At 46.8% G+C, this 15,231-nt stretch overlaps 1 protein-coding gene across 1 annotated transcript in view; it reads right to left on the bottom strand.

Moving 5' to 3' along the window:
• Window positions 1–281, bottom strand: part of PTPRF (protein tyrosine phosphatase receptor type F) — a 139,160-nt gene extending 138,879 nt beyond the window's left edge. The window contains exon 1 of the mRNA XM_056532436.1: window positions 173–281. Within this exon, the coding sequence (XP_056388411.1) occupies window positions 173–281 (109 nt within the window). The remainder of the gene's footprint in view (window positions 1–172) is intronic.
• Window positions 282–15,231: the final 14,950 nt, after the last annotated feature.

The raw sequence follows: 15,231 nt of genomic DNA, 5'->3' as shown, positions 1-15,231 counted from the left end.
TTTGCCTATAGGTGGAGCCGACCCTGCATGGCACAGAAGAGCGCCCCCTACTGAGGGCAACATGACCAAAGAATGGTGGTGAAAATATCAATCCAGTAATTTGTGTCTCAGGACTATTGTGGTGTAAAATACATTTACTATAAAGAATGCGTTGGGCATTGGCGCTGCGTACCCAAAACGGTGGCATCTTCTCCCTCCTGGATGGAGTAAGGGGGTGGAGTCTTTTGTGTGGCATAAGAGGTGCCATATAGATGCCATATGTTGTACAATGCTGAGTCCATACGGTAACATTTCTGTTTCTCCTGGTTTTTGGCGCCACCAGATATCAGGGCAATGACAAAACCGCAAACAAGGCGAAGAAGGAGACATCGCCATCTTGACAGTGACAGCGGGGAGAAGACTCAGGAATAGACGGGTGAACGGCTCCATGTTATCTGTGCGCGGATTAGATCCCGTCTTGTCACGCTCGGCGCACCGGGTGGCGGCACAGTTAATGGATTTACAAGGTGAATAAGCTGCTGTCTGTCAGTCAATATCAATGGGGATCTGTCAGGCTGTGATAAACGTATTGATCTGCGTTCTGGAGCCGTGGGGTGGGCGCAGGGGACGGGATGCAGAACCTTCAGCGCTAATCTGCTCTGAGCTCCGGGAGACACAGCCTGGATGTGTAAGATAGACCTGGGGGGGGGGACAAGATGGTCGCCTGAATCATCTGGGCTTGGGGTTCATTTCCTGGAGTCTGAGGTCGTCCCCCATGCTTTAGGCTGCAGCTCTGCTTGTTCAGATTGGCTCCTCTGTGTAAGCACAAGCCCAGCAGGAAGTCATATAGAGATGATTACATTACAGCTTCATATCCTACAGGCCGTATGTGCTTATATATATATATATATACATATATATATATCCGAGTGTGTACACCTATTGTAAGAGTCATATACATATATATATATATATATATAGACATACGGCCTGTAGGATATAAAGCTGTAATGTAATCATCTCTATATGACTTCCTGCTGGGCTTGTGCTTACACAGAGGAGCCAATCTGAACAAGCAGAGCTGCAGCCTAAAGCAAGGGGGACGACCTCAGACTCCTATAGACAATGCAGCTGAGCTGGGTCACTGATCGGAGCTGCGGATGGCGACATTCTCCTGAGCAGTGACTCCTATCGAGGGTCGCCACCTTTCTTGCAAAAACAAAAAAGGGGATTTTCTCCTACTCTGGACAGTTCCTAAAATGGACAGAGGTGTCAGCAGAGAGCACTGTGCTCGTGATGTCAGCAGAGAGCTCTGTGTTCCAAAAAGAACGGAATTTCCTCTGTGGTATTCAGCAGCTAATAAGTACAGGAAGGATTAAGATTTTTTAATAGAAGTAATTTACAAATCTGTTTAACTTTCTGGTACCAGTTGATTTAAAAAAATAAAAAATAAAAAAAGTTTTCCACCGGAGTACCCCTTTAAAGAATGCTGATCTAGAGCAATGGATCAGTCTTTGAGACAAATACATAGCAAGAAGTAGACAGAAGGATCATTATTGCTGTATGTAACGGACATTGCAGATCAGTGTTTACCAACCAGGGTGCCTCCAGCTGATGCAAAACTACAACTCCCAGCATGCCCGGACAGCCAAGGGTCCTCACTTCTCTTGCTTCTTTTTTCCTCACGTGTACGAAGTGCTGCGCAGCGTAGCTTATCTCTGCTGGTTTACTGTAACATCTTGCTGGGCTGAACACTATGCGCCAGTCTAGCAAGGAAGGAGTTAATTAGCATTGCTGGGCAGCGCTAGTTAACTCCTTGGGAGGGTGTATACATAATATAGCCATCTTTATCGCTGTATAATGTATACCACTGTTTACCAACCAGGGTGCCTCAAGCTGTTGCAAAACTACAACTCCCAGCATGCCCGGACAGCCAAGGGTCCTCACTTCTCTTGTTTCTTTTTTCCTCAGAGATTGTGTACAAAGTGCTGCGCAGAGTAGCTTATCTCTGCTGGTTTACTGTAACATCTTGCTGGGCTGAACGCTATGTGCCAGTCTAGCAAGGAAGGAGTTAATTAGCATTGCTGAGCAGCGCTAGTTAACTCCTTGGGAGGGTGTATACATAATATAGCCATCTTTATCGCTGTATAATGTATACCACTGTTTACCAACCAGGGTGCCTCAAGCTGTTGCAAAACTACAACTCCCAGCATGCCCGGACAGCCAAGGGTCCTCACTTCTCTTGTTTCTTTTTTCCTCAAAGATTGTGTACAAAGTGCTGCGCAGAGTAGCTTATCTCTGCTGGTTTACTGTAACATCTTGCTGGGCTGAACGCTATGTGCCAGTCTAGCAAGGAAGGAGTTAATTAGCATTGCTGAGCAGCGCTAGTTAACTCCTTGGGAGGGTGTAAACATAATACAGCCATCTTTATCGCTGTATAATGTATACCACTGTTTACCAACCAGGGTGCCTCCAGCTGTTGCAAAACTACAACTCCCAGCATGCCCGGACAGCCAAGGGTCCTCACTTCTCTTGTTTCTTTTTTCCTCATAGATTGTGTACAAAGTGCTGCGCAGAGTAGCTTATCTCTGCTGGTTTACTGTAACATCTTGCTGGGCTGAACGCTATGCACCAGTCTAGCAAGGAAGGAGTTAATTAGCATTGCTGATCAGCGCTTGTTAACTCCTTGGGAGGGTGTAAACATAATACAGCCGTCTTTATCGCTGTATAATATATACCACTGTTTATCAACCAGGGTGCCTCCAGCTGTTGCAAAACTACAACTCCCAGCATGCCCGGACAGCCGAAGGCTGTCCGGGCATGCTGGGAGTTGTAGTTTTGCAACTGCTAAAGGCATCCTGGTTGGTAAACCATTCTTTAATGCCAGTTTTCCACCGGAGTACCTCTTTAACATCAAACTGTACACATCCCCAGCCCGGCACAGATGAGCCGCCATATTGCTGCCATGGTTGTAGATGGTTGTAGACACCTGGGCCGGGTTCCCTTTCAGGCTCGGATCGCTGCTAAGCGCATTACCAGTCACTTAGGCCGTGTTAATGTGATGCCTATGAATGAGCGGCTCCATAAAGCTCATTACACACAATATTAGTATTGTCTCTGCTGTATGATCAGGGATCCTCAGATACATTTCCTGCTCCGATCTATCAGATACATCCACATTATTCCATTAGACCAAGATGGAGACCGATTCCTCCACTCGTCAAGGGTAAAAAGCTCGACAAACCCCCCCCCCCCTTTTCCTAATCTTCTTCCTGAATCAGGGTCCCCAGGGTTAGGAGCCCCTGACAACAAGCAGATCGAAGCCTGGAGGTAGCCACTTCAGTGTTAATGGTGGCCATAAATAATGTATCATGGTAAAGTAGCCGGCACGACTGCTTTAGGGTAAGTGAAGCCGCTTGGTTAATAGCCGTAAACTGCAGAGGAGCGCTCGGGGCGCAGGACGCCGGGAAAACACGAAGATGGCAGACAACGGCGGCATTATATGGGACTCCGCATAGATAGCTGGAAACCAATAAAACATGGCGCCTCCAGATACAATTCATTCAGCCCCATAATGTATCAGGGATTTGTTACAATGTACAATGAAATCGAACTTTATCACCTATTAAAGGGGTACTCCACTGGAAAATACTTTCTTATAAATCAACTGGTGCCAGAAAGTTAAACAGATTTGTAAATTACTTCTATTAAAAAATCTTAATCCTTCCAGTACTTATCAGCTGCTGTTATGATCCACAGGATTTGTAAATTACTTCTATTAAAAAATCTTAATCCTTCCAGTACTTATCAGCTGCTGTTATGATCCACAGGATTTGTAAATTACTTCTATTAAAAAATCTTAATCCTTCCAGTACTTATATCAGCTGCTGTTACGATCCACAGGAAGTTCTTTTCTTTTTGTATTTCCTTTCTGCCTGACCACAGTGCTCTCTGCTGACACCTCTGTCCATGTCAGGAACTGTCCAGAGCAGGAGAGGTTTGCTATGGGGATTTGCTCCTACTCTGGACAGTTCCTAAAATGGACAAGAGGTGTCAGCAGAGAGCACTGTGGTCAGGCAGAAAGGAAATAAAAAAATAATAAAAAAGAACTTCCTGTGGATCATAACAGCAGCTGATAAGTACTGGAAGGATTAAGATTTTTTAATAGAAGTAATTTACAAATCTGTTTAACTTTCTGGCACCAGTTGATTAAAAAGAAAATGTTTTCCAGTGGAGTACCCCTTTAATCATCTGGATACTTAGTTGTAGATCTTTTTATTTTTATTTTTTTAAGTGGCTACCAATATGGCGTCCGCTTCTCCAGGTGAAAAATAAATCTGCTCGGTGCTGGAGTTTAAAGGGGTACTCCACTGCCCCAGCGTTCCCAGGACTTGACCCAAGAACTCACCCAAGATTTCCACTCAAGGACTGGTCCTGCAGGACTCCTGCAAATGGGAACAGTGTTCCTGCTGTGGAAAAAGTACAGGAACTCAGTTCCCATGCGCTCCTGCAGGACTTGAGCCCATTTCTGAAGGCTGGATTTAGGCTCGTGGCGTCTCGGCTACGCCCCCTCAATGCAAGTCTATGGGAGGGGGTGTGGCAGGAGCCACGCCCCCTCCCGTAGACTTGCATTGAGGGGGCGTGGTCATGATGTCACGATGGGGTGTGGTCATGTCGAACGCTGGGGCAGTGGGGTGCCCCTTTAAGAGATGGGTCACAACAGCTGTAGTAGGGGATGTAATGGAGGCCATATTATTTGTCACCCTATTCGGGGACCATGATATCTTATTTTAAAATGTAACCAATATGGCGTCAACCTGTCGTCAACCCGGCAACCTGCGCCCGTTTCTGCATCATCCCGGGGATCCTCATCATCCCCAGCATTAAATATCGCTGAGACGCTTCGTGGCGCGGCGGGCGGCGCCTTATCAGGATTGTAGCTAATAAGGAAGATGCGACATTTAACCTACGGAGAGATTTTCTGCTGCGAGTTCCAATTTACGTTAATGAGTGTTTTCTTCTGTAGATCTCCAAATAACAGCGCTATTATCGGCGCGGCGCGGACGAGGGCCGCGCACTAATCCTAATGGTAGTTAATGGCACAGATAATGAGCGCCATGAAGACTCGCGGCTGATTGGCTGTCCGTTGCGGCTTCCTGCAGGGCCGCTCCGTACGGTCTATTTGGTCCATGTTGATAGGTAACAGAACAAATTAATAATTCACCTGAAAAAGTTCACAAGGAAAATGAAGGCGGCGACAAAGTCTCCTGAGACGACCCCGTAAACATAGAGCCGCGGGCGAATGCAGAGTGATGGCTGGTCTCATGGCCATGTGGGGCAGCCCGGGGCAAAAACCAGCGCCATTAATAGAGCTGAACTGCAATACCAGACTCAACCCCTTGGATAAGGGTGGCGCTGTTTCCTGAAGAAAGCAGCCAAGTATTTATATAATCTTAGTAGAAGCTTCAGCTCTGTGTATCTCAGCTCTCCTGGCCACAAGACACAATGATGTGGTTTACATAAGAGGAGTGTTTCCTAATCAGTGTGCCTCCAGCTGTTGCAAAACAACAACTCCCAGCATGCTCAAACAGCCATTGGCCAGTGTTTTCCAACCAATGTGCCTCCAGTTGTTGCAAAACTACAACTCCCAGCATGCCTGGACAGCCTTGAGCCAGGTTTCCCAATCAGTGTGCCTCCAGCTGTTGCAAAACTACAACTCCCTGCATGCCCGGACAGCCTTATAAAAGGGTTTCCTAATCAGTGTGCCTCCAGCTGTTGCAAAACTACAACTCCCAGCATGCCCGGACAGCCTTAAGCCAGGGTTTCCTAATCAGTGTGCTCCAGCTGTTGTAAAACTACAACTCCCAGTATGCTCGGACAGCCTTGAGCCAGGTTTCCTAATTAGTGTGCCTCCAGCTGTTGAAAACTACAACTCCCAGGATGCCCGGACAGCCTTAAGCCAGGGTTTCCCAATCAGTGTGCCTCCAGCTGTTGCAAAACTACAACTCCCAGCATGCCTGGACAGCCTTGAGCCAGGTTTCCCAATCAGTGTGCCTCCAGCTGTTGCAAAACTACAACTCCCTGCATGCCCGGACAGCCTTATAACAGGGTTTCCTAACCAGTGTGCCTCCAGCTGTTGCAAAACTACAACTCCCAGGATGCCTGGACAGCCTTAAGCCAGGGTTTCCCAATCAGTGTGCCTCCAGCTGTTGCAAAACTACAACTCCCAGCATGCCCGGACAGCCTTAGGCTGTCCGGGCATGCTGAGAGTTGTAGTTTTGCAACTGTTTAGGAAACACTGCATTAGAGCCCGGTGCATTAACCATCATTCTATTCTTTTCCAGTTACCTCCATTGCAGTCTCCTGGGATTTGTGGTTGTTTCTCGGGCAGGATTGGTCTATACTGTGCACTATCTGGATATTAGGGCTTCTTGGAACACAAGCTATAATTCCATGCACAGAAGTAATATGTATGATAACGTCGGAGCCGGCGAGGATGAGGGTCTGGCCCCCCTCCCCCAATCGTTCTGCACGGATCAATAGTCCGGATATTCAGACCCGGCAGGTGACAGAGAGAAGACATTTAATCTCCCAGAAATCTCCAGTGATTGAAGGGATTCTCGTCCGCCCGGCGCTGACCCCACTACCCGGCCTCGTCACCGTCATCCCTCCTGTCATTCCTCCTGTCATTCCTCCTGTCATTCCAGGCAATAATGTCACCGCGCTGCAAAGTTCAGAGATGGGGGATAATGGGAAAGTGCTGACGGCGCGGCCGCCCCCCGCGCTCAACCTCTCTCTCTTAGAGCCGCCGTAACTTTGCCGCCTGTCAGAAACAAGGATGGCCATTTTACAGGGGGTGACGCGGCCGCCGCGGAGGGGACCTTGGGATAGAAATATTTAAGGCGAGCACCTGCCACCCGGCCGCGGGAAGGAAAAAACGTATTTAAGGCTGGCTCTGCCAATAAATCCTCCTGCCGGCCGCGGCTCAGCACATATATATTTCCGTCCGGCGCGGCCAAGGCTGGGAGCCATCTCTGTGCACCCTGCGGGGTTCTAACAATTCTGCAGACGTCCACATATGGAGGGGCTCCGCTTCCACGCGCAGAGCTTGAGTTTTTTTTCCTTCTTTTTTCCGGCTTCCTTATCAGCCGGCGCCTTTGGGTTTTTCTACGAAGTAACCCAATTCCAGGCACATCAAAAAGTGGTGAAGGCCCTAAGAGAAATCCTGGGGAGAAGGATGCACTCATAAAGGCAAAGGAGCCCTGCAGAGCATTGCAGCACACACTGTACGAGCCGCGCTTTGTCCCTTTAATGCAGTGTTTCCCCAACCAGTGTGCCTCCAGCTGTTGCACAACTACAACTCCCAGCAGCATGCCCGGACAGCCTTAGGTCAGTATTTCCCAACCAGCGTGCCTCCAGCTGTTGCAAAACTGCAACTCCCAGCATGCCCAGACAGCCTTTTAACAGTGTTTCCCAACCAGTGTGCCTCCAACTGTTGCACAACTACAACTCCCAGCATGCCCAGACAGCCTTAGGTCAGTATTTCCCAACCATTGTGCATCCAGCTGTTGCGATACTACAACTCCCAGCATGCCCAGACAGCCTTAGGTCAGTATTTCCCAACCAGCGTGCCTCCAGCTGTTGCAAAACTGCAACTCCCAGCATGCCCGGACAGCCTTTGAACAGTGTTTCCCAACCAGTGTGCCTCCAGCTGTTGCAAAACGACATCTCCCAGCATGCCAGGACAGCCTTAGGTCAGTATTTCCCAACCAGCGTGCCTCCAGCTGTTGCAAAACTACAACTCCCAGCATGCCCGGACCGCCTTTGAACAGTGTTTCCCAACCAGTGTGCCTCCAGCTGTTGCAAAACATCTCCCAGCATGCCAGGACAGCTTTAGGTCAGTATTTCCCAACCAGCGTGCCTCCAGCTGTTGCAAAACTTCAACTCCCAGCATACCCGGACAGCCTTTGAACAGTGTTTCCCAACCAGTGTGCCTCCAGCTATTGCAAAACAACATCTCCCAGCATGACTGGACAGCCTTAGGTCAGTGTTTCCCAACCAGTGTGCCTCCAGCTGTTGCATAACTACAACTCCCAGCATGCTGAGAGTTGTAGTTTTGCAGCAGCTGGAGGCACCCTGGTTAGGGAAACACTGCTTTAATGTGTGCAGTACATTGCAAGAGATACAATGGATACATCTTTACTAATCTCACTGACTTCTGCAGAGCATTGCAACACATTGAACAAGTTTGAGCATTGTCCCATGTAGCAATATAGATACAGTGGATAAATCCTCAGTCGTCCCACTGACGGCTGCAGAGCATCGCAACACATTATGATCTGTGCATTGTCCCTCTGTTTCATGTGGAATCTAGTAATAAAGATACAGTGAATAACTCATCCCACTGACTGCTGCAGAGCATCGCAGCACACTAAAAAAAGACATTTTATTGCTACATTTTGCATGCATCAGAAATTATACTGTGTGTTGCAATGCTCTGCAGCAGTCAGTGGGATTAGTGAAGATGTATCCATTGTGTCCATTTTGCAGAACATTGCAAGAGATGCAGAGGATACATCTTCACTAATACCCCTGACTCCTGCAGAGCATTGCAACGTATTGTATGAATTGTGCACTGTCCCTCCGATGCATGCAGAATGTAGCAATAAAAGATACAGTGGATGAATACTCAATCGTCCCACTGAATGCTGCAGAGCATCGCAGCACATTGAATGAGTTGTACACAGACCCTCATGCACAAATTCTGAGTAGTCCCTAACTGACCCCAGCAGAGTATTGCAATACAGACACCATGCATGAATTGTGCATAGTCTGGGATCCCTGCAGAGCATTGCAATCCAAATAATATAAACCTGAATTATACACTGCCTTTCATCCCTGCAGAACATTGCACTACAGGGCATGAGACCTGCACAAGCCTAAAGACCTATTCATAGAATTGAAATGTAAGGCTGAAGTCCTAATCATGTGTACAGATCCCTGCAGAGCATTGCATTCACGTATACTAATCTTGTGGTACCATCCTCACCCCTGCAGACTATTGCAGCCCCATTTGTACTTCTGTATGACATGAAAATAAGTCCCTCGGGTTCCTCTACACCAGTGTTTCCCAACCAGGGTGACTCCAGCTGTTGCAAAACTACAACTCCCAGCATGCCCGGACAGCCTTTGGCTGTCCGGGCATGCTGGGAGTTGTAGTTTTGCAACAGCTGGAGGCACCCTGGTTGGGAAACACTGCTCTACGCATCCTCAGCTGCTTTACAAACTCAGAGGAAAAGTAACAGAACACAAATAAATAATATACATAAAATGGTTTATAGTAAAAAAAAATATAAAAATGCTGTAAATAAATGAATAGGAGGCGACAATCTGGGGAGATATTTTACCATCTGTGGTGGAGAATGTCCAGGACTGTGATGATACAGGGACGGGACATCTGATCGGGGTCACACCTGTGCTCTCGGGGGGACGCGCTGGTATAGGGGGGAGATATCGGATGCTGCGGCCTGATAGACATTTGCTTTGATCTGGCAGATTGTGAAATCCTCTCAGGGATTCGCTGTCGTTCTGTCCTCATCTCATTACTGGTTCCACTAATAACGTGCGGATGTTTTCAGATTATAGGGATTTCTAATCTTCTTTAGTAAATGATCCTAATGTTTTATCTGTGAACTCCTAAATCTGCTGTATGGGCGTCAGGCAACAGGGAGATGGACTAATAGTGTATTAATAAGTATCAGTCATCTATAATATCAATAATGTATCAATACTGTATGAATCACCTATCATGTATCAATATGTATCAGTCATCTATCATTAATCAATACTGTATGAATCATCTATTATGTATCAATATGTATCAATATGTAAAAGTCATCTATCATTAATCAATACTGTATCAATAATGTATGAATCATCTATTATGTATCAATATGTATCAATCACCTATCATGTATCAATATGTATCAATCACCTATCATGTATCAATATGTATCAATCACCTATCATGTATCAATATGTATCAATAAGTATCAGTCATCTATCATTTATCAATATTGTATCAATACTGTATGAATCATCTATCATGTATTAATAATATGTATCAATCACCTATCATGTATCAATATGTATCAGTCATCTATCATAGATCAATACTGTATCAATACTGTATGAATCATCTATTTTGTATCAATCATCTATCATAGATCAATATGTATCAATTAACTGTAATGTATCAATACTGTATCAATCATCTATCATGTATCAGTATTGTATGAGTAATTTATCATGTATCAATATGTATCAATCATCTATCATGTATCAGTATTGTATTAATAATTTATCATGTATCAGTATTGTATTAATAATTTATCATGTATCAATACTGTATCAATCATCTATTGTATCAGATATCACTGCGCACCTCAACCTGGGGCTCTCCAGCTGTTGCAAAACTACACCTCCCAGCATGCCCAGTCTTTGGCTGTCAGGGAATGCGGAGAGTTGAAGTTTTCTAACAGCGATTGTAATATCCCGCAGGTGCCGCCATCTTCATCCTACTTATACACGACCTGTGAGGGGCTTAATCCAGACCTGACTTCTTGTCACATAATGATCTTTACGTTGCAGTTGCTGACAATGGGTAGATGCCGTGACCGTTGCCGGACGTGATGGTGAGTACACGTCAGTAAGCCTGCTGGTGAGTACATGTCAGTGAGCCTGCTGGTGAGTACACGTCAGTGAGCCTGCTGGTGAATATACGACAGTGAGCCTGCTGGTGAATATACGACAGTGAGCCTGCTGGTGAATATATGACAGTGAGCCTGCTGGTGAATACATGACAGTGAGCCTGCTGGTGAATATACGACAGTGAGCCTGCTGGTGAATATACGACAGTGAGCCTGCTGGTGAATATATGACAGTGAGCCTGCTGGTGAATACATGACAGTGAGCCTGCCGGTAAATATACAACAGTGAGCCTGCTGGTGAATATATGACAGTGAGCCTGCTGGTGAATATACGAGAGTAACCCTGTTGGTGAATACACGACAGTGAGCCTGCTGGTGAATATACGAGAGTAACCCTGTTGGTGAATACACGACAGTGAGCCTGCTGGTGAATATACGTCAGTGAGCCTGCTGGTGAATATATGACAGTGAGCCTGCTGGTGAATATACGACAGTGAGCCTGCTGGTGAATATATGACAGTAACCCTGTTGGTGAATACACGACAGTGAGCCTGCTGGTGAATATACGTCAGTGAGCCTGCTGGTGAATATATGACAGTGAGCCTGCTGGTGAATATACGTCAGTGAGCCTGCTGGTGAATACATGACAGTGAGCCTGCTGGTGAATATACGACAGTGAGCCTGATGATGAATACATGACAGAGAGCCTGCTGGTGAATATACGTCAGTGAGCCTGCTGGTGAATACATGACAGAGAGCCTGCTGCACACTACACTACAGTGAGCTTGCTGTGACTTCACATCAGTGAGCCTGCTGGTGAATATATGACAGTGAGCCTGCTGGTGAATATATGACAGTGAGCCTGCTGGTGAATATATGACAGTGAGCCTGCTGGTGAATATACGACAGTGAGCCTGCTGGTGAATATATGACAGTGAGCCTGCTGGTGAATATAGGACAGTGAGCCTGCTGGTGAATATACGACAGTGAGCCTGCTGGTGAATATACGACAGTGAGCCTGCTGGTAAATATACGACAGTGAGCCTGCTGGTGAATATACGACAGTGAGCCTGCTGGTGAATATACGACAGTGAGCCTGCTGGTGAATATATGACAGTGAGCCTGCTGGTGAATATATGACAGTGAGCCTGCTGGTGAATATACGACAGTGAGCCTGCTGGTGAATATACGACAGTGAGCCTGCTGGTGAATATATGACAGTGAGCCTGCTGGTGAATATATGACAGTGAGCCTGTTGGTGAATATACGACAGTGAGCCTGCTGGTGAATATACGACAGTGAGCCTGCTGGTGAATATATGACAGTGAGCCTGCTGGTAAATATACGACAGTGAGCCTGCTGGTGAATATAGGACAGTGAGCCTGCTGGTGAAAATACGACAGTGAGCCTGCGGGTGAATATACGACAGTAACCCTGTTGGTGAAAACACGACAGTGAGCCTGCTGGTGAATATACGACAGTGAGCCTGCGGGTGAATATACGACAGTGAGCCTGCTGGTGAATATACGACAGTGAGCCTGCTGGTGAATATACGACAGTGAGCCTGCTGGTGAATATACGACAGTGAGCCTGCTGGTGAATATACGACAGTGAGCCTGCTGGTGAATATACGACAGTGAGCCTGCTGGTGAATATACGACATTGAGCCTGCTGGTGAATATACGACAGTGAGCCTGCTGGTGAATATACGACAGTGAGCCTGCTGGTGAATATACGACAGTGAGCCTGCTGGTGAATATACGACAGTGAGCCTGCGGGTGAATATACGACAGTAACCCTGTTGGTGAAAACACGACAGTGAGCCTGCTGGTGAATACTCGATAGTGAGCCTGTTGGTGAATACACGACAGTGAGCGTGCTGGAGATTACATGACAACCAGCCTGGTGAATATAATAGGCGTCCAAGAAAGGATGGAAGAAGATGAATGAAGGCTGTAAACACTTCTCAGATACTTCTCACACCCAGCTTTCCCAGACTCCAAAATGGTGAATCTGCATAGTGACCATAGATACATAAGACTCTCCATATAGCTACATAATAATAATGGTCATCCAGACATCTACTATTGTGCAGTCACCATTGAGGCATAAAACATGAAGTGCCTCAGGCCTCCCTGATGTCTGCCGGGCCGGTGAGGAGTCCATGACACCGCTGAAGGATCTAACAGCGCTTTACATGATATTTTCCCCTTGATTTACAACTACGCCACATTCCCAGTGAAACCATCGAGTTGCAACTGAAAAACGACACCAAGGACGTCCGGCAATAACAAACCATTTGCGCCCATGCAGGACGTGACTCTCTGAGAGATTATAATCCGTGGTCAATCACCAAAGCAATTTCCACAATCATTCTCTCTAAAGGTGATTGTCCTCGGCATTCATCGACGCCGCTCTGAGACGAAATTCTCAAAAGGTCAAATGACACAATCGCCATTCTATACACGAAAATACCAGGGCCTTATTACCAGGAAATCAAAGTCTACATTTCACAGGAGACTTATTTAGGATGAAAAGAAACGGCTATCCTCAGGACGAAGCCGGGCCGCTGACCTTCTTATTAGCCCATTCTTAAGGTTGCGCATTATCTGCTAATTGGAAGAAAAAAAAATGGTGGTGAGTGCGGTTATCTGTCATAATCCAGAAGGGGAGAAGGTAAGATGTTTCGGAGACGAGATGAAGCTGTATGATATCTCTCATAGTCATCCCCCCAAATATACTGTGAGCGCACTCAATCACCGCCACGCAGGACGCCACCGCTCCAAACAATGCGCTTAAATAAGCGTCTCTCTCTCCGGCGGCAGAAGCTCTGATTTGTTTTGTTAAACGCGCCGATGTCTGCAGCCCCCATCTCTCCCATCATTCTCTGCTCAGGAACTCACAATGTTACTTAGTGTAAAAGACATTTATGTAAATCAATGAACAAGAGGCGCAAGAGCAAAGATGGAGTGATGAACGGTTTACGGCAGCCGTAGCCATGGTGACACCTCAATCAAGACCGACCGTAAAAATGCAGATACCATGGCATAAAGTGCATAAAATATGGAATTTTGATCATACGCAGCGAGGGTACCAGTGAGGAAAGTAGAGCCCGACGGGTTTTTAACTCCTCTGGCTCGATGTCGGAGCAGCTTCCTCAGATCCATCACTGTCAGAGCCATACAATTATAAGTGTAATCTATAATCTAGAGGGACAGCGGGAGGAGGACGCCAGGCTCCAGATAAATGGGCCGTGACCCCACTTAGTGACCACCGCACAGATCTACTGTCCTGGGTAACTTCATTACATTACAGAGCAGAAAAAAAGAGACAAAAATCTGCCCACTGTTCACACTGAGGCTCTGAGCGCTTCATATGACGGCCCGCGGATTTATCCATGAGAAAGAAGTTGTGTCATGATCCATTGGTTGCCGTATACATTATGGGGGTTTACATTTAATATTTATTCTGTTGTCTCAATCCTAAAATGGGGGAAAGGCATCCCCTCTGCCCAGCGATATTAATTCAGCCATGTCTGACCAGGTCAGTAAGGGGTCAATACCAGGACTCTAGTGGATTAGGGGCCAATTGTTGGGTCTCTAGTGGATTAGGGGCCAATTGTTGGGTCTCTAGTGGATTAGGGGCCAATTGTTGGGTCTCTGATGGATAAGGGCCCAATTGTTGGGTCTCTAGTGGATTAGGGGCCAATTGTTGGCTCTCTGATGCATAAGGGGGGCAGTTATTGGGTTTCTGGTGGATTAGGAACCAGTTAAATCTCTGATGGATCAGGGGTCAGTTGTCAGGTCCCTAGTGGATTGGGGACAGTAGTTGAGTCTTTAGGGAGTAAGGGGTCACTTTTTAGGACCCTGGTGAATTAGGGGTCACTTGTCGAGTCTCTAGTAGATTGAAGACATCTGTCGGTTTTCTCGCAGTTTAGGGACCAGTTGGGTCTCCAGTGGATTAGGGGTCACTTGTCAGGATCCTTGTAGATTAGGGGCCAATTGTTGGGGCCCTGGTGAATTGGGGTCACTTGTCAGGTCCCTGGTGGATTAGGGGTCACTTGTCAGGTCCCTGATGGATTAGGGGTCACTTGTTAGGTCCTTGGTGGATTAGGGACCAATTTTTAAAGCCCGGGTGGCTTAGGGGTCACTTGTCAGGTCCCTGGTGGATTAGGGGTTACTTGTCGGGTCTCTAGTGGATTGTCAGGTCACGCAGATGTCCAATATACGAATATAAGATTTTGGTTTGTAATTTGAGGGCAGGGTGGAGTTGCTGTTACATCCGTCCATGAAAGCTTCTATATTGGTCTGTGGTGGAGGCTGAACCCTATAATATTGTCATAAATACAACCTTGTGAACCGTGTGTCAGCTTCCCGCACGCTGCTCATAAAGTCATGGTCAATAATTAGTGCAATCTATCGGCGTGAACATTAACCTGCCACGAGGGATTTATGACCCTCCATTATATCAGACATTTCCGGGTGTCTCTGCAGGTCACCCCAAGTGTCAGGAGGAGCAATGAGGCTGCACAGGACCCAGTATC

This window comes from Hyla sarda, chromosome 7 (genome assembly GCF_029499605.1).
Source record: "Hyla sarda isolate aHylSar1 chromosome 7, aHylSar1.hap1, whole genome shotgun sequence".
NCBI classification, from domain to species: Eukaryota; Metazoa; Chordata; class Amphibia; order Anura; family Hylidae; genus Hyla; species Hyla sarda.
Note: the sequence above shows the minus strand (reverse complement) of the source record. Positions and strands in the feature narration are given on the sequence as shown.